The following is a 27,356-nucleotide window of genomic DNA, read 5'->3' as shown; positions in this document are numbered from 1 at the left end:
AAGCAGCCAAAAAAGTATTTAACCTGTATGAGGTTTTAACTGAATTAGAGTGGAGCGTGAACGCCACACCTGACTGTCAGCTATTAACAGAAACACAGAGAAACAACCTGAAGACTGATAACAATGAAACTCTACCTGGTGCTTGCTGTGGGAGTTCTTCCGCCCACGACTGTAACGAGCAAAGAGAGAGAGACACGGCGACAAAGAGACAAAAAGACAAAGAGAGGAGCGTCTTAGTTTCACAGCAGCAAGGAAAGTAACACCTATTATTAACGTGAGGAGAGAATATGCTCTGTGGCATGAAGCCGTACCTGGTCGTCAGCAGTTCAGCTTTATATCCTGTAAGGAAAACAAAGATTTGAAGGTGAGAAATGCTGATTGCTGAACTGTTTTGTAACACATATGACAGAAGAAGTGAGAGACAGTGTGTGTGTGTGTGTGTGTGTGTGTGTGTGTGTGTGTGTGTGTGTGTGTGTGTATGTGTGTGTGTGTGTGTGTGTGCGTGTGTGTCTGTCTTACCCTCTGCTAAAGCTTTCTTCAGTATGTCATGTTTGGCCTGCAGTTTGGAGATGAGATTACTGCCCTCCAGATATTCGCGGAATTTCTGAGGATTGACAATAAAACACAAATACAACATATTTTGCAACATAATTTACCACCAGTGAGACCGCTTAAAGTTGAAATCATAGTCAGCAAGGTTAACCCTTTGAAACCTGAGCAAATTGGTTCGGTTTATATTGATTTTGTAATAAAAAATAAATATGTGATTATGATCATTCTAAATATAGTTTTTCCCTTGATTTTTTTTCTAACTTTTTAAAAATAATTTTCGAAATCTACTTATTGCATGCTTTTTGTGGATGATCATTTCTTACCAACTTTTTAACCATGTTTTTATAAAGAAATTGTACAAATTTACTTTGGGTTCTGTGGTTAAACTTGTGAAAGGCATCGGAAAGCAGCACAAAAAACCTTATATGGCTCCAGGTTTCAAAGGGTTAAAAAAAAAAGGATATTTTTAAAAATTAGCAAATGCATCCAGATTCACTTACTCAGTATGAAAATAGTTGATATAAGTGTCTGTTTAATTTTTACATTTTTAATTCTTTTCCTAATGGCTACTGTTTATACTGTATATTATTATTACAAAATTATATTACTTTTCACTTCTGATTAGACGCTTAACTTCATTTCATTGTTGTCGGTCCAGCTTTACACAGTGAAAATAAGGTCGCTGAGCGGTTCACTCACAGTGAAGTAGAAGAGCTCCGTCTCCTGCTGATTGGCCCGTTTCTTGGCCAGACTCGGTTTGTTCAAGTATCCGTCTGACACGCTTGACTTGACCGACTCGGAGGACGGGCTGTGGGTGAAGCTCTGAGAGACGTCAAAGTCTTCCAGCACCGACATGTCCTGCAGGGTGGTCAGAGTCGCGCCCCAGGTCTTCTTCACCTGCAGGGGCACGGACAAACGGACTCAACAGACATTACGCACTCTTTTTTTTCTCTCTGTGAGTTCTGCTTCTGTGACTTCTGTTCTCTCTCTTTCTGCTCGCATTTAAACGTATACCTCCGGTGTGACAGACTAAAATCCTCACTGTCACAAAGCTGTATTTTTCCTGTTGCCATGAGGAAGTGAGGACCTTGGTTTTTGCAGAGAGAGCAAGAGCATCCTGCACAAGGTCAGTCCCAAATAACTCCACCAAATCCTGCATCCATCACTCTGTGAGAGACTTCAGCCAGCCAGGACTGTTTCCGGCTCGGAGACATTTAATAACACGAGCTCAGAGCTGCACGAGAATCTATTTTTCCACTTTTAAAGAAAAACTGAAGTCAACATTTGTGCTCTGCTGATCCTGTGCGGAACAGCATCAGAATAAATGTCATCTCTGCACAAAGCTTCACGGATCACCACTTATGAATTATGAATTGTTTCAGGGTGGAGTCCCACTTTCCAAAACGTTTGATGAAGTGTGTTTATGTATAGTACATATGCAAAGTGTGTTTGTATTTACAGCGAGGATAATGGGTGTAACTGTGTTTTTATTTGTACATGATAATCAGTGTGTGTGTGTGTGTGTGTGTGTGTGCTGCTGAGATGTGCAGATGCAGCTCATTAATCCAGACTCCTTCAGCAGTTTTCTGCCCTTCAGGGCGAGTTAACAGCTGCCCTCTGTGCTCACGACACAACAACAACACAACACACACTGCAGCACCCATTCGCCTTCAGATGGCTAAAGTTTATTTTTAGGGGCTACATCTGCTACATTATCTCCCCATTAAAACTGTATAAATTACCATAACTCAAACGCAAAGCTTGTAACTGTCAGATAAACATTTTAATTTGTAATCAGGGAGGATTTTGGCCACTGTGGGGGAGTCCATGCTGGTGCAAATATCTCAACAACTGTTGGGCCTACAGTCAGGAAAGTTGGTGCAGAAATTCACCCTTTGAGACCTAATTTCTTTCATGAACATGGGAAGATGAGCAACTTAACAAGACATGGCCAAAAAAGAGCAAAAAAATTAGTACAAAGCTACAAAAAAAAAGACCCGAAAAAAGTGAGGGAAAAAACAAACAAACAAACAAACAAACAACAACAAAAAAGTACTTTTTTTGGTAATACAGCTGTAAATATAAAATTATCATGGTTACGCATTTGATTTTATGGACCTATTTTTTTTGATAATTTTCTAATAATCCCATTCCCCCTTTTTGTAAAACAAATTTCAGGTCATTTTTTTCATCACCTTTTACTAATGTCTTGCAATTTCAGAGATTGCTTGCCAGGTTACTTATTGCCTTCTCCCCCCAAACAAAATAAAACAAAAACAAACAAAAAAGAGAAAATGAAATCAAAAAGTGCGAAAAATACATCCTTTTTTTGATAATATCCAATAATCTCCCCACAGCTAATTTGTAAGTAATTTTCTTGTCACCTTTTACTTTTTTTTGCACTTTTCCCAACATTACTTACTAGATTTCTCATTGCTTTTTTCCCATGTTTTCAAAAAAAATCAAACCTCAGGTTCCACAGGTTTAAATGCCTGTGAATGGTGCCTGGACACAGCATAAGAAAACTGGTTTTGATCCAGGTTCTAAAGGTTTAATGAACTTAGGGGAATTAATCCAAACGAGTCTGGTGATTTTCATGTAGCAAAGGCCTGGTCCCTCACCGTCCACATCTCTAATAGTTTCAGCATTCAAACAGTTTGTCAGCTTATTGGGGGCCATTTACCTGACTGGAAAACAGCAGGTTAAAGAGTAACTTCTGTATTTTTCAACCTTGACCCTGTTATCTTATCTTATTATCGTTTTGTGTCTCAGTGACTGATGGAAACAACAAATTTTGAAACTGGCCTTGTTTTGAGAGAGAGCACTGCAGCCGACAGCAGCGAAACAGGCTGCAATGCAACCACTGGCTACCATTTTTTACCAATAATTAATGACTGCAGTAAAATGTGGAGATTTTGAGCATCATTTGTGTGTCTGACCTCTTCGTTCTCGATCTTCAGAGACGCCAGGCGGGTCTGCAGCTGCGTGAGGCGGAGTGTGAGCTCAGCCTGGATCTGCGGCTGGGAGGCAATCTGGGTCACCTGACAGGACGTATAACGACAATTACAGGATCAAATTAGAGAATAAATCACTGCACAGAAAATAAAACTGAGATATACGCTCATGTGGACCTGATGGTGCAAGTTCACTCTAGTGAAGATTATGTGTCAGGAGGCACTTCTGACCCCCAAAATACGTACATCTATTCAAATCCTTGAAGCATTCTGAACTCCTAGAGACATCCTAAAATCCTGAAAATGTCCAAAAATCCTGACAATGTTCTAAAATCAGAGAAATGTCCTATAGTACTAGAAATGCACAAAATTCCAGATGAGGCTGCTGCGATTGGCCCCTGGCATCCTGTCATTTTGCAAAAGTGGCCCCTAAACACAGCAGGTTGAGAATTCCTGGTCTCAACCTGCCTGGAAAGAGGAATTCTGTCTTTATAACCTGAACTTTTGTGCACATCAGAAGGTTTGCCCTTTTATTTTGAAAAAATAAATTGTAGTTTGAGAATGACAGTGCCACAAAAGATATTTAAAAATGTCTCCTGCTTTGCAAATGAGAGTTAAAGTGCTAATTTCCTCTTCAAAGATATTTAAGAAATTAGTGTGGTCAAAATATGTCACACAGTCTCCAAAAATAACCCCACAATGTGATGACATGTTGGACTCCTGTCTGGTTGGTGTGATATTTCTGTGTTTGATATACTGGCTGTCTGTGGTTGATATACTGACTGTGTCTGTGTTGGATATACTGACTGTCTGTGTTGGACATACTGACTGTGTCTGTGTTAAATATACTGACTGTGTCTGTGTTGAATATACTAACTGTGTCTGTGTTGAATATACTAACTGTCTGTGTTTGACATACTGACTGTCTGTGTTTGAGATACTGACTGTCTGTGTTTGAGATACTGACTGTGTTTGAGATACTGACTGTCTGTGTTTGACATACTGACTGTCTGTGGTTGATATACTGACTGTGTCTGTGTTGGATATACTGACTGTCTGTGGTGTATATACTGACTGTGTCTGTGTTGGATATACTGACTGTCTGTGGTGGATATACTGACTGTCTGTGTTGGATATACTGACTATCTGTGTTGACTATACTGACTGTGCCTGTGTTGGATATATTGAATGTATGTGCTGGATATACTGACTGTGTCTGTGTTGGATATACTGACTGTCTGTGGTGGATATACTGACTGTCTGTGTTGACTATACTGACTGTGTCTGTGTTGGATATATTGAATGTATGTGCTGGATATACTGACTGTGTCTGTGTTGGATATACTGACTGTGTCGCCCATGTGTGCCTGGAAGCTGAAGCGTTGTGGGGGGCAGAAGGCGGTGGGGTAGAGGCCCAGCAGACGCTGCCTGTCTCGGGCGGGGTCCAGGCCCTCCACGGCCCCCTCCAGCACCTCCAGACCCGCCCTCCTGGAGGCTTCAAGGCTCAGTTCGGCTGATAGGTAGGTCCTCAGAGCCCGGCTCAGACTGGAGTGGTACCCTAGGTCACAGCACTGAAAGACAAGGAGGGGGAGCATATGGAGGAAACTTTGAAAACTTTAAACATTTGTTGAGACAATAACACAGAAACATGGTTCCCTTCTGGATCATATAAACTGATTTTATGGCCACCTGCTTTAAATAATTCAACTTTGTTTCAGAGAAATCATGTTTTTTCTGAGGATTTGCTAAACAGCTCAAAAATATATTACATGCTTCATAGATTTTTTGGGGGATTTTTTTTTTTATTACAGACTAGGATATGTCAATGATTAGCAGCAACATTGATTTTTATACAATATATTTTTGTGTAGTGTCAAATAGTCACACTCATACCGCTCTGCCTAAAAAATGTGTTTTTCATAATCAGGCTATAAAAAATGTTATACATTTATATGAATTTCTAATTTCATTGAATTATTTTAACCAACATCAGTCCGGATCATAAATATCAAATATTCACACATTTTCAGAATTTAAACCCTTTAAATGACAGGTTTTTGTCATGATGCCACAATGCTTTTAGACAGAAAAACAACAACAAAAAACACAGAAAAAATGAATTATTTTCAATATGCAACATGCAAAGCAGATTTTTTTGATTATCAGAGCCTGGGACATGTCAGTGATTGCAGCAACACTGATAGCGTTTAGTGAATATAGCATGTAATTACTCCATATGCCAAATATGGTCAAAATGATGTCATCATTAAACAAAAATACACAATCATGCCAAAATGTATGACATATGCATGAACACAGCCAAAATGATCAACAAATGAAGAATGAAAAATCCCTTAAAATGCACTTAATAGCCCTTAAGGGTTATTGATTATGACTGTCAAACTTTCTGCAGACTCTCACAGATCGACCTCGTAAGTGTTGAGAGGACACAGAGGTGAGTACTCACGTCGATGATGTCGGGCAAGTCGTGGATGTAGTATTTGAAGATGGAGGCATTGGTGGCCTCCAGAGTCAACAAATACTCGTTCCTGGCTTTAAGGGTCTTCAGTTTGTTCTCAGAGTACTTTGCCTTCCTCTAATGGAGAAACAGAAACTGCGTGTGAGCAGAATTCACAGTAAACATTTCATCATTAATCACCAAAATTTTTCTTTTCATTATCTGTTATTCACCTTTTAAACCTGCACCATGAATAAATGTTATAGTAAGGTATAGGATTATAGGCTGCTGTCTTTGCTGTCTTTTTTAACAGGGCTTAAGGCAGGCAGATTTCAGACTTTTTGAAACTTGTTTTAATGCCACTTTGAATTGTGTTAAATACCAGATTTCTAATTACCAAAATTTAAGGACAATTTATAGTAGAAAACACAACTTTTGAAAAGAAAAAGTTAGATAACCTATGTTAAATGTTTAAAAAAAAATCATTTTAAGAGCTGAACACATGGCAGACAATAAACATGTTATATTATCATAAAAGTATCCATTTAGTTTACAAATAGAAGTGGGAAATATCTGGCATTTCTGGCCATTTTGGGGGGCAATTCCCATCATGACAAAGTTTAAGAAAACTAATTTTAAAAAATTTAATAATAACAATTTTTAAATTCATTTAATTTAACAACAAATGCAACATCACAAAATAACTATTCGTAAAATCTTACTTTCAATGTTGGAGCATTCTTAAGACTTTTGAAAGATTGATTTAAGTTAATTTAATACCAGTTAAGGCCTTAATTTTACATCATGAATTCAATGCCAAGTTAGGTGGCACATTGATTTTCTAGTGTGTTTGTTTTTTAGAAGATGCCTGAGAGGAACGTTATTATGTCCCAGATTTCCTCTTTGGACCTGCTAAGTCTTTTTGTGTTTTTTTTTTATTTTACGCCAGTATTGGCTCTGAAAACTGTATCACATCATGATATGATGCTATGTAAATGTACAAACGTGCATCACAATTTTTTTTCAGAAAAGCTGCCACAACATGAGGCATATTGGGCCGCTACAATCACAAAAAGAGTCTGTGAAATCCTGGAGGGTCTGAATGAAGATGTGAGTAAGAAAAAAAAACATGGATGCATACCTTCTCCCTCATCTTCTCCATCTTGCGGGCTGCGTTGCGTCTCTGGTGCCGCTCTTCTATCCGCAGGCCGAACACAGGCTCCACCCCTCCGCCCGTCCCCGACACGCCCTTCACGCGGCCCTCCTGGCGCTCCGCCTCCCGCAGCTTGGTCTCCGCGCTGATCGTCTCCACGTGGTACATGTGATATGTCTTCATCACCTAGGTAACAGCAGCCCATAACAACACAGTGGCTGAATGACAGGAACTGCAGAACAACGTTACAGCAGCTGAACGTTTTTACTTTTCAAGGTTATCGGGTTCGCTCTAATCTGGTTTCACTGTTTAGACAAGAAGCTTTTAAAGGCCAGACCTCTGACTTACAACAACAATCTGATATTTAGTCTTTAAAGGCTCCGTTCACACCTGAAAATAAATTCATGACCGCTCAGAATGAAAAAAACATCTCTCAGACGAAGGCCAATTTAGAGCTTTTAAATTTTGTCTTTCTATTTAATTTATTCTGTCCAAAAAGTATTATAATTGTTATTCATTTATTTAAGTTCATTTTTATTTCTGTTTCATGCCAGTCTAGCCCTTTCCATATCGGATTACATGACACCAACACAATACAAAACATGTGTCATCTTTTTTTACAGATATAAGCAAAAAAATAAACAAAGAAAAAATTTGAAAAAAAATAAATAAATAAAATAAGTTAAAAATATTACAAATATTCTTGGAAAAATAAATAAATTCAAATCTACACTTTATCTTTATAAAGAGCTTGTTTCCTCATCTCATGTTTTCTCCAAATAATGAGCTAATCTAAATGTTTCATATGTACATAACCATCTTAATCTTTGTGCATCATCCATATGTACTAAACTAATATCTGTTCTTATGTTACTAAAGAATTATAATAATAACATTATTTTGATGCTTCGTCTGCCCTCTGTCTCTTGGCTGTTTGCAGACATCACAGCCTTTAATTTAAGACCAAAGACAAAGAAATCAGAAACGATTTTAGGATGTTTTTAGGGCTTATCAAAGACCTGCTGATAAACTCCACCACCTTCATCTCAGCTCTTGAACACAGTTTGCTCCACTTACGGTGTAAAGCTCGTTCAGAAGCTTCATGAGGTCTTCTTGAAGCTGGAAGATGATCTCCTTACTCTGAGAGAGGACAGAAAAACATCACCATTAGTGAATGCACATATTCACACAGTGTGTCAGCAAGTACAAAGTCTGAGGTGCTTGTATTTTAGTTGAGCATTTCCACTTTATGTTAATTTAAACACATTTCACAAGGAAATTATGCACCTTTGTTACACATTTTTTGGTTTGTGACTTCAAACAATAAGCAGTGTGTATCAGTGGTGCGTGGTCCGTTAATGGCGCCGCTCCTCCTGAAGTTCAATTTGTGACATAAATATTTTGATGAAAAATTGTTGGTTTTATTGTGTGTGTGTGTGTAAATTTCGGACAATGAGCGACTTAACAGCGTGGCCCCAAAAATAGACAGAAATTGGTAAAATGTTGAAAAAAAAAACATTACCTGAAAATAAGACCTCAAAAAGTTAATAAAAATTAAAACTATGTGTATTGTATTTTTTTCTGTAACATAGTTGTGAATATTAAATTATTATGGTTACAATATTACATGTTGTTACAAATTTCTGGACAATTTTCCCTTTTTTTAAAAATAATTTTCTAATAATATTCCCCCCCATTTTGAAAAAACAATTTCATATCATCTTCTATGTAATTTTTTTCCTTATTTCTTGCAATCTCCTGGAAATTTCTTGCCAAGTTGCGTATTGCATTTTTTTCAACGTTTTAACAGAAATCAAACCAATTTGCACGTTTTAAAGGGTTATAGAGCTCTTGAAAAGGGTCTGAGTGCAGCATAAAAAACTGATGTCAAACCAGGTTTTCACTACGGGAAAGAAACTCAGGTGATCCATCAGAAGCAGGTAAATAAAAGCTTTGACCACACACAGATGAATTCATGGAGCTGCTGCACTCCAACATGATTTCAGTCTCATGCATTAAACAGCTCCATCAGTTTATGTGGCAGCGCGCCGCCGCATTAATATTACATTATGCTAAATGACTGTGGAATCCCAGGATGAATGGAGCCGGTTCCCATAGCGCCCGCTGAGAAAAAGATCAGCTGAGCTTGTCGCCATGGCCACGGGGCTGTTGGCGTTGTCATGGCCACTGAGCCGTCTGTCTCGTCCCGGCGTTCCTCCTCAGAGCGGACTTTGAGAGAGGACGCGGTGGTGATGTGATGGAGGTCTTACTGTTTATAGCTGCTGGCAGCCGCTGCACTTTAGTTAGCATGAATAAAAGACGAGCAGGAAGAGAGATTAATAATGAACGTGGCGAGCTAAAGTTAGAGGCGGTTTTCGGGCGCGTGCATGTGTGTGCGTGTTTAATTTGTTAAAGTGTGAGGCGGCCCGGCAGAGCTCAGGGGAAAACTGACTTTACTTTTCATTAGAATCAACTCTGGTGCTTAAAGATGCCGGATGAAAAAATAACGAGCCTGGAGGACTGCACACGAGGACAAGTCCCTGCACAGAGCATTTACTCAAATATTGACTTCTGAGGTACTTTACTCGAGTGCTTCTATTTTATGGTGCTTTATACTTTTACTCCACAACATTAATGAGCAGTGGGTAGATTTCAAATTAAGATTCCACAAACAAAATATGTGATCAGTTTATAAAATGTGATCCAATATGGTTGGAGATTAAAATGGTGTTTCTCAACCAGGAGTCCTTGAAGGGGTCCCCAGAAAAAATGGGGAATACCTTTTTTTTCCACTATTTATAGCACTATAGAAGTCAAATGTGAATAAGAGTCATGATCATAGGTTTCACATCCTCCACAGTTATCTCCTCAACTTGACTGACTTATTTGACTTTTTTGATCATAGGCGTGGGTGATATCTTAGTATTACGGTGTACCAGGGTATTTAGTAATCGCAAAGGTATGTTTTTAAATACCGTCATAAATACAGGTGCTACGTTTTTTTTAAATTAAATTCATTGTGTGTAGTGCACAGCATGCACCACCTGAGCTCAGTCTCTGGTCTCGACTGGTGGAACAGGAAGCTGAGCTCAAAGACACAGTCACACCTATTGGTGGAAGAAGAAATTACAGGACTGAAAACTGTACTGAACTGTTTTTTAACTGAACTGTACTGAAGCTTTTTAACTTCATAAACTCAGTCAGTGTCACATGGCCGTTTTTTGACAAAGAAAGCTGTCGGGATGAGAATATGTTGCTCCCTCACTACACGGGTAAAGCTGTGACCCTACATGATGGTGACGTTGTGTCAGTATGGTGTCTGTCAACGATACCCACTCCCTCCCGCCGACTGAAGCTTGGATTATTCGCTGTTGATCAATGGCAACACACCAGAGCCCAGAAAATGGTATTTGGTCAACCCAACTGACCGACTAACTAACTACCTGACAAACTAACTTTAAATGTGTTGCCTCACTGAATCATTATAGGACTTTTTAAAAAAAATTATAGACCTCCTTTTTTTTAAAATTTTGTTTTTTGGGGGGCATTGCCAACGCCTCTATACATGGGGTGCCCGCTCTATCCACTGAGCCACCAGGCGCCCCATAGACCTTTTTTATGGAAAACTTATACCTGCACTTAAGTATTTTTGCAGTGTGGCATTACTAGTAACTCCTACTTCAGTCCCACTGAAAACACTTCTTCCTCCTCTGATCTACGATGAATCATGCATTGTGATGATATCTTAAAACTTTGCAATTACATATGAATAAGTAAAGAGTTGTTTTTTTCTACATGTAAAGGAAAAAACACATCATTTAATACATTTTCTTTCCCCTCTTTGCACAGTCAGTGTACATGCTTCACTTCACAATCCATTAGCGGAGACTGCGACACATTTTAAAGCCAGACACTGAAAGGACGTGAGGGGACTTCTACTGGAACATTTATATAGATTTACAGTAAAACGTTGGCTTTATGTTAGCCATAAAACATCAGCTTAATTAAGGTTTATTATGGAGGACCTGGGATGTGTCAGAGGCTGTTCTGTCCTGCGAATAAAAGCCGTAGCAGTGTTGCAAGATTGGACAAAAAGTGGCCCAATCAGAGCTGAAAACCTCCAAGTAGCCATAAAAGTATTGATCACTGTCTGCAACTCTTGGCCTCAACATGTGAAGCACCTCATAAATCTATAGTTTCATCAGTAATTTCCACAAACAGCTCACTGTAATTCTTATCAAACTAACAGGGGGGAAATAGTGCATTCACTGGGGACTATTTTTAGCAGCGGATTAGTCTACATTTGATGCTTTAGTGAGTATTTGTGTCAGCAGGACAGTGTGTGTGGGATTGAGTCAAAATAAACTACAGTTTGTGTGTTCATGGTGATGAAGGAACATGTGTGGCTAGCTTGTGTGTTTTTAACAATGGAGGAAGATAAAGATGAGCTCACCCTCTTCAGCAGGCGGGCAGAGTCCTCGCTGATGTGCGTGAGGCGGCTGATGACGTTGTTCAGGTAGAGGTCACTGAGGGTGGCGTGGTCCTTACTCTCCCTTCTCACCTAGAAAAGACAGATGCAGGGTGATGCAGGAATATCTCTGATGTTTCCATGTTCCCTATTTAAACTACAATTACTGCCATGTGGTTGTATGCCTCCGCGCACCAGTCAAGTCACACATGCAGATTACATCCGTGTCTGTATAAACATGACAGCTTCATACATATCTTCCCCACAGGCAGCACAGAAGATCTATACAGCACAGACTCAAGCTTAGTGTCAACAATTTCATATCTGACCAAATGTCTCTCCTTCTGTCCGTGAGACAAATGTTGAATAATGGCCAGAAAAGTGGTTTTGCAGAACATTACGATGTCATAGTGAAGCTGACCTTTGACCATTTGGATATAAAATATCAGCACTTCATTTTATCCTGCTAGACACAGATAGTGACATTAGCATTTTGAGCGCTGTTACTAGTTTAAATCACCTGGTCCGTTTGCTTTAGAGAGGAAGAGACCTCTGTGGATAATAATGAAGCAATTCTAAGCAGGAGAAGTTTGAGCTGGTTGCAATCGGCAGTCATCACTGCTAGATGCCACTAAATCCCCCTAAATCTTACACAGTGGACCTTTAATGTTAGCTTCCTCGCTGCTGTTTAACCCAAATCATTTCACTTCAATCGCTTATTTACGCACACATATTTTAAAGGCAGGTGACGAGTGAAACAAAGATGCGAGCAGGAGACGCATGCAGTTAAAAAGACATAACAAAATATACAAATTCAAGCACTTTCAGTGACCCATGTCTATGTTTTTCAATTTCCAAAGTCTTTTAAGGCCTTAATTTTGTTCCCCTCGAATTCACAAAACGTCAAGGATTGCAGGTCCCCCGAAAACCCAGCCAACACACAAACAACTGACCTGGTTTAGCAGCAGGTACCAGCAGTTAACTGGAGAAAGCAGGTTCTGATCCTTTCTGGAAGAGACAGAGAGATCTTTCAAACAAAGAAAAAACAAACCAGTTTCTGCCAATTACACTTCAAAGAAAGTTAACAAGCTGCAGAACACAGAGGAGAATTTACAGCCAGACAGTTTTCTCAGGAGCTTGGTTATTTTTCCAAACCTCAACAAGAGCTAAAAGAGGGATGAATAATAGACTTAAATTCACCAGGTGGCCAAAAACATGTACGAGTCTAAATGTATATCCTTAATCTTTGTCTTGGAGAGTGGAAGCTAGTTATCCTGTTAAAAATAATTCCCCCTACATGTAACTTTTTCTATTCAAAGTCTAATTCAGATTGCTCAAATTATAGAACAAGAGAGACGAAACAAATTCTGCACATTAGATTATGCTCCTATAAATGTTTAATGCAATTAACACCCAGGTGATGTTTCACGCTAAATCCTCTTTAACAGACGTTTCTTCTCTCTTGTCCAGCACCGAATATTTTGTCGTCTTGATGTGCGTGCTTTTGTGGACTTTCAAATCATTGCATAGACAACCTCACTTTTCAAAATGTCTTATTTTGGTTACGACTGTAGCGAGTACAAGTGCAAACACACACACACTCAGACCTACTTGTATTGCTGATGGTCTTTCGTGCTGCGTGTTTTGGCCATAAACCTCTCGGCAAGCTTCTCCAGGTTTCTGGAATATTCCGTTTCGATCTCGGACTTCTTCCTGAAGAAGTCCTGCAGGTCCTGAAGCAGCTGGACTCGCATTTCTGTTTGCTGCTCCAGACAGCGCTGCTGCTCCACCAATTGGGCGCGCACATCTACACACACACACACACACACACACACACACACACACACACACACACACACACAGAGATGACATTGTAAATTAGACACTTTGGACATTTTTTAAAACGTGTGGCAGCAATATATTGGGATATTAATCTTTCATTCATTCAATGTTTTTGTTTCGTTCATTCATTTTGTTGTTGTCACGCAGTGAAAAACGTGACTCTGCACTCTGTTTTCATGGCGGCGCAACAATCAGCGCAAGCAGCGCTCTAACTGTTTGGTGTTTTCCCGACCTTGAAATTCTCGCTGCCTATCTTTTTGGTGTTTTGGTGTCCAGCACAGAGCACATGGTGCAGAGGTGGGAGGTTCATTCAAATGAGGCAGTGCAGGGAAAGTTGTTGGTATTTTGGTGGAAAATGAGTTTGTGCTGAGTATAGATGTTTAAGAACTACGTCTGTTTCTGCTGCCACTCTGAGAAAACTAAATCCTGAAAACAAATGTGCAGCAATAACAGAAAGATGCTTAAATTTAAAAAAAAACCAAACATTAGAATTTATCATTGTTTAACCAGTAATGTGTTTAAATCAGCATTAAGAAAATAATATTTAATGTGGTCAAAGCAAGAACATCTATGAATAAACAGATGTGATTCTTCAAGCAGTTAATTTATGAGGTATGAAGAGTTTCTTCTTCAGTTCATTAACTCTCTGCAGACGTCTGAAAACAGCAGGACACGCACTTACGGTGCATTGTGTTTACTGTCATTACATCACGTTAATGACTCCAGACTGCGACACAATAACCACACACAGCTCTACACACATCAGACGGGTCAGTTTAACTCTTTCATGCAGGAGACTTCAGAAAACAGAAGCTCATTAATCCTCTGCTACTGCCTCCTGTCCAACTTTCTTTTTAACTCAAGTGGCGTCTCATGTTTTATTCTTTAAGCGCATCATGCTAAAAAACTGCCGAGTCAACTTTTATGATATGATCTCATCATGTGTGACATAAGAAACAGTAAAATTAAAACTGAAAAAGCTTCAGATTGATGCTTTTTCAAAATGCCCCAGTATACAAGCAAGAGGGGAGAATCAATATATTGACAGAAATATGCATTATTATTATTATTATTATTATTATTATTATTATTATTAACATTATTATATATAGAGCATGTGCAGAACACCTAGGCCAGTTCAGTCAGAGTTTTAGTTGGACTAACATGATATCCATCCATCCATCCATTTTCTTCCGCTTATTCGGGGTCGGGTCGCGGGGGCAGCAGCCTAAGCAGGGAAACCCAGACTAACATGATATTTTTTTCTAAAATCACATAAATGTACCGAGTGTGGCTCAAAGTGGTGGATCAACAGAGAGAAAGACATTACTATCCACAGAGTCATGTCTCTAACGTTACTAAAAGTCATCACATTTATGAGTCCTAAAATATGTCCATCATGACCCAAGATATTGGCACATCATCAGTTTCGGCAGATATTGGCTTTAAAATAAAATAATGGGATCAGCCAACATTTATTGACAATTTTTATGTCCAATGACTCGACAAACAGCAACGTTACATCAGGCTACTGATTCAAAATCAGACAATACATTTATTAATCAGCACTCACATCAAAACAGAGCACTAGCAGAGCGTAAAATGTGTTTTAATTTATGGGCCATTCTCTTTCAAAGTCAGTAGAGGGAGGCTTGGAGAAACAGCTGTTCAGGCATGTCAAGTGGTGCACTACGGCACCAAATATCATCCCCATATGGGGAAATCATCTACAAAAAGAGCATATTTATTCCAACCAGAGAAACCAAAAGATTAAGCATTTACATGGTTATTATGAGCTTTTTATCTTTATCTTTTTTTTTTTTTTTTTTTACAAATAATCGATAATCGCTGTAGTTCACAATGAAATAAAAGATTCCTCTTGCATTCGAGAGGCTGAGAACACTGAATATTCAGCGTGTTTGCTTGATAAATTATGTTTAATTAATGTTTAATTTCCTGTCAATCAGCCAATCAATTAAATCAGGTAATTGTTGAGCACCACCCCTCTTCTTCTTCTTCTTCCTCCTCCCTTCATTCTGTCTTTAATCCCTTATAATTACTGATGAAGACGGTCCATGTTTCTCAGAGGAGTCACCTTGGACGGCATCCTCTGACCGCATTAGAAAACCCTCACACATAAACACTCTCTACACAAGTGCACATGCACACACATACACACATACACACACACACACACACGCACGCACACACACACACACACACACACCATCAGTCAGTCCTACAGTCAGCATGGTAATGCCTGCCTGCACGCTTCACTGGCCGAGCTGTTTCAGAGCTGCAGCAGGAGAGAGAGCGGCTACAGAATACACAATAACCACACACACATAGACACACACACACACACACACACACACTCTGGTAGACAAACACACATTCACAAACACAGACAGACAGACACACACGAATCCCTGAGGGGACCCTATCCACTCCACTACCTGTTGTCTTGGCAACCACACACTGCGTGTGAACCATGTGATGAGGAAGGTGAAGACGAGAGCTCGGATCTGCCGCATCCACACACACACACACACACACACACACACACACACACACACACACACACACACACACACACACACACACGCACACACACGCACACATGCACACACACACACACACAGGACATGCTTCATAGATCTCTATAGGGAAACTGCTGTGGCCTTTGGTCCTCACAAGTCTATATACTCTCTCCGATACTGTATGTGTGGTGTGTGTGTGTGTGTGTGTGTGTGTGCATGTATTGATTCCTTACTAATTTAAAATGGCTGCCTTTTCATGTTCCTCTCAGACACTGTGAGCGTGCAACACTTTCATATAAATAAATGTCTGCTCTGCGTCCCTGAACGCTGTAATAACACCCTGAGCGGGGAAAATACTCCTTTCCGATTGGCTGGTCGGTCAAACGGGACATCCCAAATATGGTTTGAGGCGTCCCAGCAGTCAGAGGTTTAATCACTCGTCTAAATTGGTGTTGAGCCCCTGTTGGGCTGCAGTAACCATGGCAACCCCTCTGATGCTTTATGCTTTATAAGAATAATTCAAGCAGCAACTTCCAAGGCTGAAAACTGAACACAAGGCTAAAGTGTCAAATACTGCAGTTTCACAAACGGCCACTTGAGGCTGGCTCAACTTGCTTTCTACCTTGTTTATTCCATAAGAAAAAAAACAGAAGTGTTGCAAAACAGAAATCACTGTTTTTCGATGGGTTATGTGTTGGACTTTTGCTCTGCCTTGTTAGGGTTGCTAAGTTATGATTGGACTCAGATATTGAATTTTGCAAACATTATTAAACTTGGAAAGCAGACCTCTTCATAAACACTTTTTCATTGGTATAACTTCATTATCTGACAGTTTGCTGGGGAATACTGCTGCATATTTAATGTTATTCCCAGAGTGCTAATGACTGTTCCTCTTTCTCAAAAAAGCCAAAATGTAAATAAAGACCAAATATTCTCAGAGCTGATATATTTGTGACATACTTCATCTTGGGAGTAAAACAAACAGCAGTGGAGCTCTGTGTAAAAGACTCTTTTTGCCTTTCTTCAAATCCCATTCATACTTTCTGTAGGGATTTCAGACGCCACATCAAACAGTGTCAACGTTAACTTCACTGCTGACAAAAGATGTGATACTCTTTACATAAATATCTATCGGAGGCAGAAATATTTCAGCTACTATCGAAAGGAATGACATGAAGGTTTCTACACACACTCGCGCAGGTTAAGTTTTGAATTTGTCAAACACAACACATGCAAAACTAACGACATTCAGCCTCAACTTTACTCTGTGGTTACTGCTTATTAACACGGATGCATGCTTACATGCTAATCTAAGGCCACATCCACACTAAACCGTTTTTGATTGAAAACGAAAACAATCTCTGTACAAATGAGCATTTCAGCACCGTTTCAGAAATAATGACCATCCATACTACCATGCTTGGAAGCACATGGCCATTTACCTATACTGGGCATGCACATATCAGTGTAAACAGGAAGCAGATACTTCTACTCTGCAGGTGGTTGCTTAGTCATCAAAAATACTAAAAAAAAGATGAGAGATTTCTTTGCTTGGACCAACGAGTGAGAAAACAACATCAACTAACATAAAAGACTGCGGAAACAGTGTGTGACTGCTGTTACATTGCGTGAATTGTCAGTTATTTTTCCTCACCACACTGATGCAAAAATACATTTGCCAGTGATTATCTTAACTGAATATTACTCCAGCAATGAAATCAATCCATGTCATAACCATATTTTAAAGCCTCTGGGAATCTAAATCACCAAAAACTTTACTGATCTGTAATTTAAGGTCTTAAAAGCATAATAATAAGCATAAAAATGATCAGACATTAGCCTCAATCCAAATTTAAAATATTGTCATTTTAGTTTTTTCGCAGTTTCCTGAAGCTGGGTTGATTTGGACGTTATTCCTGATCAATATCACGTAATTTGGGTAAAGCAAATCAAAAATTCAAAGTCAGGTGTCAACTGATACTAATTTAACATGCCAAAATGAAATCCCTCAATGCTCCTTTCAATACCACAGATGTAACATTATCAGACGTGGCGAATCTTCAACTAAAGTAACATTATATGTGCAGCAAGCAGCGTTTGTGTATGTTAGCTGGGTTTTACCAACGTTACAAAGAACAAATTAAGAATATGACACTTGCATTTGCTAACCCTAAAGTGCCACCACGTATCATTGTATTTATAGTTGTAATAACAAATGGGTGCATCTCAGCTTGTGTCGCATGTGCTACGTTATGCTAACTGTATGCTAAAGTTATATCGATAACAAAGCTTTTAATAAACTTCCTATTCAGTGACTGAGTGAAATGCATTATTCTGTGAATCTTCTGAAGTTCAGAGGGTGTTTGCAAACCCTCTGAGTGCTGGAGCACACTCTGGCACAAACAGTACTGTTCGTAAATTCAGAGCGCTGTTGGAATGTACTGTTCAGGTATCCAAAAAGAAAACGCATTAGTGTCGCGTAGCCTTAGGTGGTAAATATGGCAAACCTGCTAAACATGGGCACATTTACCTTAAAGCAGCGCTGTGGTCGAGGAACTGAGGAACTGGTTTTGGACTGTTAGTTGAACAAAAGTAATTTGTAATTTGATGTCACGTTGGCTGTTGGTAATCATAATCTGCATTTTTCACTATTTTCTGCCAATTTATAAAAAAAACCCCAATATATCAGCTAATCAAGGAAAGAATCAGATCAACTGTCTACTGATCAGCTGATAATGAAAATAATTGTTGCTGCAGCACACGAGTGTGTGAAGAAAAAAAAGACTCAGGTTTGCTGTGGCAGAAAAGGAGGAGGAGGACTGAAGCAGATCCAGCGAGGAGCCGAGATTGTATCAATGAAACTCCTCTGCTTGGATCGCAGTCAATTGAAAGTGAAAGGAGGAAATCCGCCGCACTTTTGCCTTTTGATGTCTGAAACGCTTCTTCTTAGAAAACCTCCTCGAGTGTCCTCGTAACACCCCCAAAGACAAGACGCAGCCTCTTTGATCAGAGCAACTACAGTCGGCACGGCACAATGTAGACAATTTACCGAACAAGGAGAATTTGTCTTGTGAAATCTCCAGACTGATTCACTCTGAAAGCTCTACAGAGCTCGATTTGTGGTTTCAGTAGGTCAGGCACCACCGAGAGGTCAATAAATCATTAATTTCAGGGTTATTTTCTTTGTTCATAGTAATAGTCTGCAACATTTTCATATAAATAGAAGGTCATTTTGTGGCTTTTCATCACATGGAATCTGGATTAGCTATGTATTCACTGTGGACTCCTAAACAAAGTTAAACGAGATTCATTTCAATCACTTCTTCACGCCACATTAGTGAGATTATGTGAGCACAGCTCTGTTTATAGAGGCTGGAACGGATCCTAAAATGCTGTAATTTGTTAAGCTAAAGACACCAAAGATTTAAAGTAGAATACGATGCCAAAAACCTGGATGTGATCAGCACCTGTAGAGTGTGAGCTTCAGCAGTAAAATGATTTCTGCTGCATGTTGTTTGTACATCTAAAAATAATCTCAGAAAATGATAATTCATGAAGTCACCTCCAGTTGGTCAATGGCCAAAATAACTTCAAAAGGTCAAAAACTGTTTTAAGACTCTGTGTTGAGCAAGGGCTATCAAACGCAGCTGTGGACTGTCAGTACCAGATGATTCAACAAAGACGTCGGCTTCAATATTCATTAATTAATCAGCTTCTGCAGAAAACGGTGCAAGAACACAAGTTTATGTGTGAATTTGAAGGTTGAAGGCGAAAAGCAGAGGGGTGGATTTATTGAATGAAACACAGCATTACTGTAGTTACCAAATTGGTCTAAAATTAAATAAACTTTGAAGATGTGATTAGGAGTTTCTCACTAAAAACCCTTAAGTTTTCATGTACACAGGTCGGAATCGGAGAAGATGAATAATCACAAAAGACATTCAATGTCCGATTTATCATTACGGATTTATTTTACTAGGTATCCAAAAAGAAACTGCAGTTCAAGGCTGGATTACTAAACTACTGGCAGGGATACAATCACACCAGAGCCCTAGTTGGAGCAGCAGGATGGCTAATGTTAGCTACTGAGTTAGTAAGTCTCTCTGTCATGCCGTGTTTGAGGTATTTAACGTCTACAGCTTGTTTGCAATCACGTGATTCTGATGACGAGCAAGAGTCAGATGGTGGACAGTAAGTGAAGATCAGTTGGGAATTGTTAGAAATGGAGGAAAGTGAATATGCTAAAGCCTTAGATGGACCTGCACCAACAGATATCATCAGATACTTTCTAAACACATTGGACATGATCCCTACTCTTCACTGAAAAGAGATGTTTCCCACAGGTTGACCCATTTGCCTGGCATGAAGGCAACTGATGTCACAAATGACTTATTCCTGCAAACCTCCTACTACGTGGCTAGCCAAACGAAGGCGTACTGGAGTCTTGATGCTTATAATTATTTTGTGGCCGGGTCAACCACATCGTATTGAAAGAAGCACTGAATGACTGCCGTCTTGTTTCTGCCCGGGTGAGTATGTTTGCTTGAGAATCACTGTCTTTCAATTATTGCTATTTCAACTCTAAAGTAACTTTACATGGATGGATGCAGCACTGGCATCAGGCTATGTGCTGGCTGGTTAACTGTAGCTGCTATTTTCTACCTTGTTCTGTTAGGTCAACCATTCTTGGTGGTGTTCAGAAACACCACTGAAAACTTGACATACAAAAGACTTTAAGTGTCACTAGTTTTGGGACTCAAAGGTAGCTTGTTTTTTCCAGATTTGACCTGTTGGCACAGCTGTAAAAGTCAGATTTTTCTCATCAGTCCTTCTCCAACACTAATTGGTAAGACGAAGTCGTGCAAACAGATCATTTGGAAAAGCATTACAGTGCGCAGTTAATTTTCGGATAATATTACATTGGAGATTATGTTTATTTTTCACTAGAGACATTTCACCCATCTGAACAGAGTTTAATGTCAAGCCCTGTGACTTTAAAGTAAGATGCTTTCGGGGAAACACAACATTTCTAGGTGAAGTGCATGCAGTGCATTGTGGCATTTTGGTTAATTTTTTGCAGATTTTTTTCCCCATCGACCAATCGACTGAAAAGTAGGTACAATTTAAGTCGACCAAGTTCTCTTAAGTGATTACAGCCCTATATTTTCACTGTTTTATGACATTTCATAGATCACGTTATCAAGTGATTGTCAGTTTAATTGAAAATTTAAAAAAAAAAGAAGGTGCGCTACGTCATCTTTCCTCAGACAACTAACTTCCTTCCATCCTCGGCCCCTTTCGATGTTGTGACTCATTCATTAATCATCATTCATTCATTCTTGTTTGAATGATCTTATTCATCCAAACTCGTCCACGTTCACTTTTATAATAACAGAAAGTGTTTATATGTGTGCATGATGTCACAGGAACAGGAAGCTCACACCGTCTTCCCCAGGTGACCGTTACCATGACGACCAGGTCCAAGGACATGGGGGCAGAGTACTGCTGGATCATCAAGAAACACACACACACACACACACACACAATGATGTCGGGGCCTTTGATTCGACCCTCCAGAATATTTAACTTGATGAAGAGTCACTTCATTATGTCCTCCTCCTTCATCCCCTCCACCTCCTTCTCTGCTCCTCCACCTCCTCTGTCTGCAGGTATGCAGATGTGAGGTCACTAATCACCTGCGTGCACACGCAGGCAAAAACAGGAGCTGCAGCCGCTGCATGCAGCAGGAAACACTCCATCTCTGCCTCGCGTCTGTCTCTCCTCTCCCCCCTGCAGAGCTCTTTTCTTTTCTCCTTTTCCATTTGCATTTTCTCATTAAGACGCTCCTCATCTCCTTCAGACAGGGGAGGAGGTGTCAAACACACACACACATTGGTGAGGTGACGCTCCAAATATCAGGAGCGTGCTCAGTTGAGCGTTATCGAGCACACAAATATGTACCGTCAGCACTGTGCATAATCCGCTACCTTTCCGCGAGGCTCACCTCACCTCAGCGAGCGGACCCCACCTCCTCCTGTGTATACATTACACACCACCTCCTGCACGGACCAATCAGGAGCCAGAGCAAGGAGGCAGACTTGGAAAGCACATAGTTACAACGCGGATCTATACGCCGGGCTCTCGGCAGGAGGCAGAGAGGAGCGAGGGGGGCTTTATCCGAGCGGTCACTTCAATGCAGGGGCATCCCCGAGTGTGCGCTGGCAGGACGCCAGAGCAAAGGGCCAGACACGCACACACAAACAGGTACAAGTGTGTACAAACAAGACTTCTCACGCGGGGGCCATAACACTCGCCACTACTCTCCATTAAATTTAATCACTCCAAGTGTGTCGATTCATTGTGTGTTGTGGTGACAGAAAGAGCACAGCAGGGTGAGGACGAATGAGAAGAGGAAGGAGAAGGAAGGAGGAGGAGGAGGAGGAGGAGGAGGAGGATGGAGAGTAATTGTGCATGAGAGGAAGGACATTATTTCTGAATGAAGCAGCTTGAATTTTGACAATTTGAACTCAAGAGAAAAAGGTAATCCGCCGTGGAGTAAACACATTTCCTCCTCCTCAGACGGGGATTCAGGTGGAGGAAAGCGAGTTGGTTTTTCAGAGCTGAGAGTGATGGAGATGGAGATGGTGTGGGCGTAGGTGACAAGTGAACATGGAGGTGTGAAGCGCCATGTGGCGAGGGAAGAGCTGTGTAGGAATGAAAGATGGGGGGAAAATCTGAGGCTGTGCTTCTGATGGAACCTGCCCGAATGAGATGTCGCACTGATAAAGGTCGGACATTTTGAACTGGGCCCATCCAGCAGGTGCACAAGGAGGCGGCTTCACCACACCTCTGGCTCAGAAAATGAGGCAGCCTGTTAGAGTTGTACGAAAAGGTCATTTGACTTGTCCGTCGCCGCCCCTACCAACGCAGGGATGGTGGTAACCATGGCGCCAGCGGGAGGAGGAGGAGGAAGAGGAGGGGGGAGCTGTCCCACGGTCATGGCAACCACTATTCCAGGATGTCATCATCATCATCACCTTAAAATGTGTTCACGCTTTAGCATCATGCCATCAGGTGATCTATGGGGACCACACACACACACACACACACACACACACACACACACTGCTGCAGTCACAGCCTCAGAGGAATACCAATGGAAAGACTCCCAGACGGACACTCGCCTCAGGTCTGAGTATAAACGCCTGCACACACTGGGTGGAAGATCAAGGGGCTCTGCAGAACATACACACACACACACACACACACACACACACACACACACACACACACACACACACACACACACAGATGCACACACATCCTCCTCCCCCCTCAGGCGCCATGCAGCACTCAGGATGAACCCAGAAATCCTGACGTCTCACGGTGAGGTGTCAGCTCCCATACACACCCTGAATGAATCCAGAGCATGTGCACGAGGGCTGAACATGCTGGCAGACAGGTGTGCGTGCATGTCTGCATGAGCGCGCGTGTGAGCGTGCACAGGTGAGAAATGGTGGGTGTGCCTGATCGGCTGCAGGAGGTGTTAATGCTGAAACATCATTAAAATTGATCCTACCTTTCACTTGGCTCTCGTACTCCGCGAGGATTTCTTTGTCCTTCTTGCTTTTGTTTGAGTTTGACATGTCGTCACAGAGGAGGTGACCGATCAGCAGGTGAGAAGGGAAAGAAAAAAAACTGCAAAAATCCCGATTTATTTCCCTCCGTGTGCACCGCCCGAGGCTTCACGCGCGAACATGCTAGTTGGATCCATCCAGTGCCGCAACAACACAGCCAGTAGTGGCCCCGCACCTCCACGCTGAGGAGCAGGAGGAGGAGGAGGAGGAGGAGGAGGAAGAGGAGGGGGCACGCGCGTGAGAAAGCACGCACACTCAGTGAGAAATTACCCTCTCGTGACCGCAGCCGCGAGGACCCGCAAGACCCATGGAAAGAAATATCAGATTTAAAAAAAAAAAAAAAAGCTGCAAACTGAGCTTCCGTTTTCTTGCAGTCACCTCGCGCGCTGCACGCACATGCACCGGTCTGCAGGGAGGGGGGGTCGGGCACACGCCCACTAGGTACAAACGCAACGGACCACACACACATGCAGACACACACTCACTCACACACGCGCCACGCTGAGACTTCGGTGTGTGTGATGTTATCTTCACCCCGCCGTAACCTTTCGCACGTGCAGCCGCGCACGCGCGCGCACACACACAGAGTGACCAGTCAAAAGCGCGTGAGGATAATACCAATAACAGTAAATGAAACGCCGGTGAGAAAATGGGTGTGTCAGCGCTGGAGGCGGGACCGGAGACGTGATTGACAGCTGAGGTAACCAGTGAGTCACAGAGAGTCCTGACATTCAGCAGAGTGAGAAGTGAACTCTCAAACTCAACTTCATTCCCCCCCAAATGAACAATAAATGCATTTTTTGTATTTGTGAAGGAGAAACTATTGAACATAATTTTGTTATTTTTATATCCTCTCTTTTTGGTTTGATTTACAAAGCTACTTTTAAAAATAAAATAAAATAAAAAGCCCTCACAAAGTTAGATGTATTTCTCATTTTTAAAAATCGCAACCTCTCTCTCACCTGATGAAAGTAATTGATTGATTAATTGATTTAATTGTTATTTTAGCAAAATATTATATGCATAAAAGGTTTTGGTTCTACAGCCTTTTTTTCTATTTTTAGAGATACTTTTATTATTATATATTTTTACTAGAGATGTACAATATTTTATTTTTTTCTTTTTGGCAATATCCGATATGCCGATATAACAAGGCATTTAACTGACAACTGATATTGACTGATCCACTTTTTTCCCAACCTAATTTTAGTGATCATCAAGACTCTTCTGTGTAGAATTAACATCATATTATGCATATTCTTATCATGATGGCTCACCAGCAGATGGAGACATAAAATACCATGCTTTTCAATGTATGTAATTTTCATTCATTGTGTAAAATAAGAAAAATAACTCAACTTGGGGTTGATGTTTTGTACATGTTCACTTTCTCAATTAAAAATAACTGTAACGGTGATGTTACCTTGTCTTCTGTCATGGTTTCCACCGAATCAGCAGATTTTGCCGCCCATGTCTCCCTCCAGCATCAGACACCAAACTCTTTCTGCTGACCTGTCTCTGCACGAGTCTTCATTTCAGCTGTCTAAAGAGAGCAGAGTGACAACGATCAGTTCAGTTGTATTTTTACAGGATGCCCCAATGTGCATTATACACACTACGTCCAAACTGAATCCTCATTAGGTCAAATTAAAAAAAAAACAACAACAACAAAAAAACCTTTCTATTTGTAGCTTTTTGTCTCCATCTAGTGACAAAATTTGAGAACTGTCACCTGATGGATTTAATACAAAAGAGCTCTGATCTGGCTGATATCCGTCCTGTTTAGGAACCCACAGACTCCATGACTGTACATATGTTAAAGTAATAATTAAAACTGCAAAATCAACCCCTTTACTGCCTCAAATACATAGCATATAAATCTATCAGAACTTCAGCCTCCAACTGCTAGGCCTAGTTTGTAAAGTTAAAAAACTCTGACAGTTATGCAATACAATAATCTGTCCAATTATATGATTAAATTTCGTTGAGTGTCTGAAATGATAAGTGTCCTCACAATGAAAGATATGAAAGCTTCACTGCTGGGGGCTCAAGCATTTGTGACATTAAACAGCTTGTGACATTTTTTTTGTAATGGACAAATTATTATAGAGCTACAAAGTATTCATAATAACCTGACAAAGCCCTGTGAAACAGAAGCAGAGCATGCCATCTCCAACAAATCTAAGATTTAAGATGTAGTTATTAATTTTTTTCCTGATAAACATTGATATATTTGTCCTAAAGCAAATATCAAAATTCCTTAATTGAAAACCGAATACCTACACAATTAAAACATATTCGAACAGCCGAATATTCGGGCCCAGCCCTACAAGGTTCCCACACAATTTATGGACAAAATGTCAACACCTTTCCATGACTTTTCAAGGACCCATAATAGTTTAACTCCACTTGGCCAGCATTTTTAAAAACATGTGAAATAAAGTCTAGTTGAACATAATTTCAGCTAGCTGGCAAACATGAAGTGTGAGACCAAATGCCGGGAAAAAATAAAGAAATATACCCGATGATAAAAAAATGTTGTCACACATCGGTGCATGTTAGAGGTACGTTATATTCACAGCTGAGGAAAATAAATGTGACGTTATGTTACACCATGTGGACGGATTCCACAGAAGATTACTGTAACAATGTCTTTAACCACAACAAAATTCCAAGAATTTTTCAAAACTTTCAATGATTTTTACTAATTCCATGACTTTTGCAGGCCTGGAAAATGTTGTTGTGAAATTCCATGACTTTTACAGGTTTTCCATGACCGTGGGAAGCCTGGTTTAATTAGTCAACCTGATAATAATTTGCATTTGCTACATGGAGATGCCTGTTTAGTCCTTGAAACCATTTATGAGTTTTTTAATTTACTTATATTTGCGGTTATTTTCAGACCACACGCTCGTACTGATTGGACATGTGATATCTGGAATAAAATCCTTTCCATTGTACTGCCATCCCAGACGAGTGTTTCCTGAGGTCCCCCTCCTCGACATTACTGTAAAGTTTCTCTCAGCAGGTCAAACTCTGACGGACTTCCAGCTGCAGAGGAGCTTATCTCATAACTCAGAGTCCTGAATGGCACTAAAAGTCCCTAAAAGTTAAGAGAGTTTCCTCTGAGGAAACACAAACAAAGAAGTCCTGTGAGAGAGAGGGAGCGGGTGTTGACTCTGTTGCTGCGGATGACATAATGTTTGATGAATGAACCTTAATCACTACAGTCAAAGATGATTGATTGGTCGACAGGTGAGGGCTCTGCAGCGGTGGGAGGAGTACTCAGATCACTACACGGGAAAAATACTCTGTTACAAGTAAAAGTCTTGCATTCAAATTTCAAATTTAAAGTAAAAGCGCAAAAGTATTACCAGCAAAATATACTTAAAGTGAAAGGAAAAAAAGAAAATCATATAAGGTAGATGGGTGAATGGTGCTGCTGTATTTCCACTGCTTCCATATCTATTTATATATGCTGCATTCATGTGTTGTTGTTTTTAATACTTATGTGTTGTTCAATTTGATTAGATTTTATTTAAATTCTGTTTCCTCTTTTTTGTTTAATTATTTTCTTTATGCATGAATATATTCGTGTGTATTTATTTATTTAGTTTGCTATATTTGCTTTTATCACTATTTTACTTGTATATATATTTAAGTAGTAGTAGTAGTAGTAGTAGTAATAATAATAATAATTATTAATATTATTATTTGTAATAATGACTTTATTGCATCTTTCAAAACAGAGC

The 27,356-nt window shown here is 40.2% G+C and overlaps 1 protein-coding gene across 2 annotated transcripts in view; it reads right to left on the bottom strand.

Moving 5' to 3' along the window:
• LOC121961273 (SLIT-ROBO Rho GTPase-activating protein 1-like) overlaps nucleotides 1–25,147 on the bottom strand; it is a 36,727-nt gene extending 11,580 nt beyond the window's left edge. The window contains exons 1-13 of one of the 2 annotated variants that reach the window (XM_088072778.1): nucleotides 25,028–25,147; nucleotides 13,197–13,392; nucleotides 12,539–12,593; nucleotides 11,571–11,678; nucleotides 8,195–8,257; nucleotides 7,106–7,303; nucleotides 5,974–6,102; nucleotides 4,856–5,077; nucleotides 3,492–3,593; nucleotides 1,252–1,449; nucleotides 520–604; nucleotides 312–339; nucleotides 136–169 (exon numbers count right to left, since the gene is read on the bottom strand). In XM_088072778.1, coding sequence (XP_087928904.1) covers nucleotides 136–169; nucleotides 312–339; nucleotides 520–604; nucleotides 1,252–1,449; nucleotides 3,492–3,593; nucleotides 4,856–5,077; nucleotides 5,974–6,102; nucleotides 7,106–7,303; nucleotides 8,195–8,257; nucleotides 11,571–11,678; nucleotides 12,539–12,593; nucleotides 13,197–13,339 — 1,365 coding nt within the window. In that variant the 5' untranslated portion in view covers nucleotides 13,340–13,392; nucleotides 25,028–25,147. Of the gene's footprint in view, nucleotides 1–135; nucleotides 170–311; nucleotides 340–519; nucleotides 605–1,251; nucleotides 1,450–3,491; nucleotides 3,594–4,855; nucleotides 5,078–5,973; nucleotides 6,103–7,105; nucleotides 7,304–8,194; nucleotides 8,258–11,570; nucleotides 11,679–12,538; nucleotides 12,594–13,196; nucleotides 13,393–23,546; nucleotides 23,926–25,027 lie in introns of those variants that run through there. The other variant, XM_042511188.2, reaches the window with a different exon arrangement.
• Between the last annotated feature and the right edge of the window lie 2,209 nt (nucleotides 25,148–27,356).

The sequence above is a fragment of the Plectropomus leopardus genome, chromosome 22, assembly GCF_026936395.1.
Source record: "Plectropomus leopardus strain MGB_pleo_1.0 chromosome 22, ASM2693639v1, whole genome shotgun sequence".
NCBI classification, from domain to species: domain Eukaryota; kingdom Metazoa; phylum Chordata; class Actinopteri; order Perciformes; family Serranidae; genus Plectropomus; species Plectropomus leopardus.
The sequence above is the reverse complement of the archived record's forward strand: the minus strand, read 5'-3'. Positions and strand labels throughout refer to the sequence as shown.